Source organism: Postia placenta (assembly GCF_002117355.1).
Source record: "Postia placenta MAD-698-R-SB12 unplaced genomic scaffold POSPLAscaffold_21, whole genome shotgun sequence".
Classification (NCBI taxonomy): Eukaryota; Fungi; Basidiomycota; class Agaricomycetes; order Polyporales; family Adustoporiaceae; genus Rhodonia; species Rhodonia placenta.
Genome location: NW_020169852.1, coordinates 209758 through 213544, shown reverse-complemented (window position 1 = coordinate 213544; position 3787 = coordinate 209758). Strand labels below are relative to the sequence as shown.

Sequence of the window (3787 nt, the reverse complement as noted above, 5' to 3'; positions counted from 1 at the left end):
TTTATGGCTATCACCCCAACGGGTCCAGAGAAAACAGGCTATATGATCGTTTTCAGGCTCATGGCACCTAAACACGTGGTATGCGCTGCAGGTCAAGGGAACCGATCTAGCGGTAAGAACTCTCGGCGAACAACGGCATCGCTCGGCCATCAACCGGCAATCGCGAACAGGTCTGAAATGCTGTCTTACGGTCGAGGGGCGCGTTTTGAAGCAGACAAAACACTTGCTACTTCGGGCGTCCAGCGCTAATCAGGATCACGATCGACGATACGAGAAGCGCTGTGTTTTGTTATTTCATTTCATTTCTTAAATTCCACGAGATTAGACTCCATACAATGTAGGTACATGTAGAGTGTATCCAAGCCAGGAGTGGTTTTTAACAGTGGGCTCCGCGCCCGTGTCCGGACACGCATTGCAAAACGCGGGTCGCTCAGCGTCCTCCCCCCACAAGTTTCGGGCAGACTAAGTGCCCCGCCGACGGCGCAGGGGGCGATCCTTGCGCGGCGGATGCCCCGTCGTTGGTCCGACAGCAAGACAAAACAAAAAAAGGGGGGTGGCTGGCGACGACACCCTCACCTCGCGCTTCACGCCGTGTGACCGGCGGCGGGGGACAGAGCAGGGGGAGGTGAGGTACCAAGAGCGAGGCCGCGCTCCTCCCATAAGATGAGGAGGTTCGTAGCGCGGGTTTCCGCGTCGCGGAACGCGGCGAAGTCCTCGCTCAGGAACGAAGTGAACGCGGGCACTTTGTTCCGGTCATGGTGGAAGCGCTGCCACCGAAACACGCGCTCGACAGTGTGCGCGAGAAGATGGGCGTTCGCCGTAAAATGAAGCAGGAAGCGCTCGGTTTTGACAGGCGTGATTGAGGACTCGGAACTGCCCAAGTTTGTCCTCCACGCCGATATATGACACACAGCCCTCTCTGTCCGGGTCTCACATTCGCCATCAGCGCGCTCCTGTAGCCGCGCCCCGTGTTACGTTTGCACATCTCGCTAACACTTGTTGCAGAAAGGTGAGTTAGGTCTACCAATCTCTTAAAGTTTTTTCCACCAGAGATCGGACAGTTGTTTCGCAGTAAGAGTTGTGTTCTCCTGATACTGTACATCTGTGGCTGATTTCGCTACCGCATCTCGGATCGTCGGCCGGAGACAACAGTTACTTTAGAGGGACGCGCCTACTCTTTAATCGCTCACCGTATTCGCCGTAAACCATCTCTCGTAGACATTGAATAAAGGAAATACATGGACAACTGTATGGTTGTATACTGCATATTGGGACATAGGTAGTTAATCATAGGCTATTTCTCATATCCAAACTGGCCATAGAGCCACATAGATCTCAACAATTACTCTCTGACCCAGCATCGACCGAGTAATATGTGGAGTTCCTGAATCCGTCTAGTATTGATATCGTTCATGTTTATGTATGAGTTTGAATGAAGTGTAGCCGACGCACTGTTCGAGATTATCACTTGCGACGACGGGCAGTGCGATGCATGCCAAGTACACGCGGCGTGCCGTCTACCCATTGTCGGAAGATCTTTAGGGTGTCATCGAGAATTTCTATCGCGTTGTAATCGACCTTGTGCTCCTTGTAGAAGGCGTCTAAAGCCATTACGAAATCAGCTGGTCCGGCACCCTTCGACAGCGCCAAGCCGGCGTTGTATGTAGCGAATTGGGGAGGAACACGGGAATACACGTAGCCCACGGTCTTGAATTCCCTTCGGAAAGCACAGCTCTTGTCTGTGTCGGGAACGTCGCGGTGGGCAACAACGCAGTATTTGTGGATGGGGCCATCGCACACTTCAAATGGCTCGTCCAGCGACTGGATAGCACCGTGAGCAAGATACCATGTCCATGCCCTGTCTCTGTACTCACCATGCCTACATCTATGGGGACAATAGATGGTGCGAGATACTTCTTGATGACCTCAGGTTCAGGCATGAACAGCAGATCGCCTTGATCCCACATGGAGTGAACATCGGCTCTCACTATGTGGGGTATGCATCAAGGCTACGCCGACCAACCGGGGGGTACGCACTCACATAGGAAGATGTTGAAAGGCGTGTTGATGTCGAAATCAACAAGCCCCCACCATGCTGCAAGGTTTTTACGCTACAGGCGGGAGAGCACGTGAGTCAGGTTGACGTGAACACCCCCAAGGACGATTGTGGATTACCGTTGTGTGTGTAGTGCTTCGCGCGACGACGTGGCAGCACTGAATGGACTTGTCATCTTGCAGACTGAGCAGGCACCGTGGACCAGTGGGCGCCAATTGGGCAGCGCACGACTTCAGGTTGCTATAGCACGGTACGTCTTCGGGCTCGGGGGTCTTCGATTCGCGGCCTATATCCTGGACAAGGCCTCCTGGACCAATGACAGCTATTGTACGATATGAAGATGTTTTGGTAAGTCCGTATCATATGGCAAGGCGACGCATAACGACGTACCTTTCGGCTGTTCAGGCGTCCTTGGTATGCCTGTCGGAATGACTATGGGAAGACTACAAGCGAGATCGGTGATTGCGTTGACAGAAACCAAATATGTTCACTAACCTGGGCTCATCCTCCGCTTCCTGTTGCTCATCCTCTACCTCCTGTTGCTCGTCCTCTACCTCCTGCGGCTCATCCTCGTTCCTTATCAACTGTGCATCCCAGGGTAGTGGTGCAGTCCACAAGTCACCCAATGTCACCATACCCTCCACAACACGGGATGCATCGGCCTTGAGATTGATCCTCTTGTAGAACGCCTCTAGAACTTTTACCCACAGCTTCTTGTTCTCCTTGATCTTCATGACAGCGTTCAATATCATGAAGTGTGGCTTTGCCTGCGACTGGACACATTCGATCGTGTCGAATCTGCAGGCGAACCCTTCTCGGGTTTGACTATTTGCAAGGGCTGGATGAGGGACCACAGAGTAGCTGTAAAATTTCTCTTCTTCGAGGACCTAACCGCATTGTGGCGACCATTCACATCAGCCATAAACTATCGGGCTGCAGCCACTCACCTCCCAAATCTTGTATCTGCCGCTATCCGTGAACTTATCCAGCAGCCTCATGACCACATTAGGCATCGGAGCGATGAATAGGTCTCCACGATCCCACAGTACGTGCAGATCTCCACGGACTGTATGCAAGTAAGCCCATGCGTATCTGGATGCCTCAGGGAAGGGAGACGCACGGAAAGCCACATTATGATGGGAGTCCACGTTTAGTGTTTTTGTCAGACCCCACCACCACTCCAGAGACGCGAGCTATGTGTGTGTATGTATGTACACCGTCAGAGACACTGCATTCGCGCAGGAGCCACTTCAACTTACCACTGACGAGTCTGTGGCTCGTGGAAGTACGTGGCAAAATTGGACTGTCCTGTCATTGAGCCTCGATAGAATGCAGGCGCCTTTGTTCGGAGACTTGTCGACAGCTCGCTGTCGTGCGTCGTCCGACATGCAGACCTTGCGTTTCACTCTCCGATTTGGGGTACTCCCATCCACCGGCGTGGCCTCACGGTCCGGCTCATAGCCGTCTTCGTCGTCTGATGATTTTATTTTCCGTTTGACATGCTTAGGCTTGAGCTCTAGATCGGGCACAGAGCCGGCGTCACTGGACTCGTCGTAATGAACTGTGGCCGGGCCACAGTCAGGGCAAATCGGTCAACGATAACGACGAGGATCCATACCTTTCTTCACATCTTTGAGCCTAAGAGATCGTCTCGGCTTGAGAATGCCGACCATGGCCAGGGAATTTGAGGGGGTGAAGTGGAGGTGGAAGGTGAAAGTGAAGGAGAGACGG

General features: G+C 53.0%; 1 protein-coding gene across 1 annotated transcript; it reads right to left on the bottom strand.

The window, feature by feature from the left end:
- Window positions 1-584: 584 nt before the first annotated feature.
- Window positions 585-3729, bottom strand: POSPLADRAFT_1158918 (hypothetical protein; the record flags this gene model as incomplete). The annotated part of the gene is made up of 13 exons (XM_024487381.1): window positions 585-953; window positions 1191-1261; window positions 1347-1384; window positions 1453-1517; window positions 1579-1821; window positions 1875-1987; window positions 2042-2111; window positions 2176-2378; window positions 2447-2499; window positions 2552-2943; window positions 3004-3249; window positions 3316-3617; window positions 3675-3729. 13 exons carry the CDS (start codon window positions 3727-3729, stop codon window positions 585-587), a joined length of 2220 nt encoding a protein of 739 aa, XP_024333579.1.
- Window positions 3730-3787: the final 58 nt, after the last annotated feature.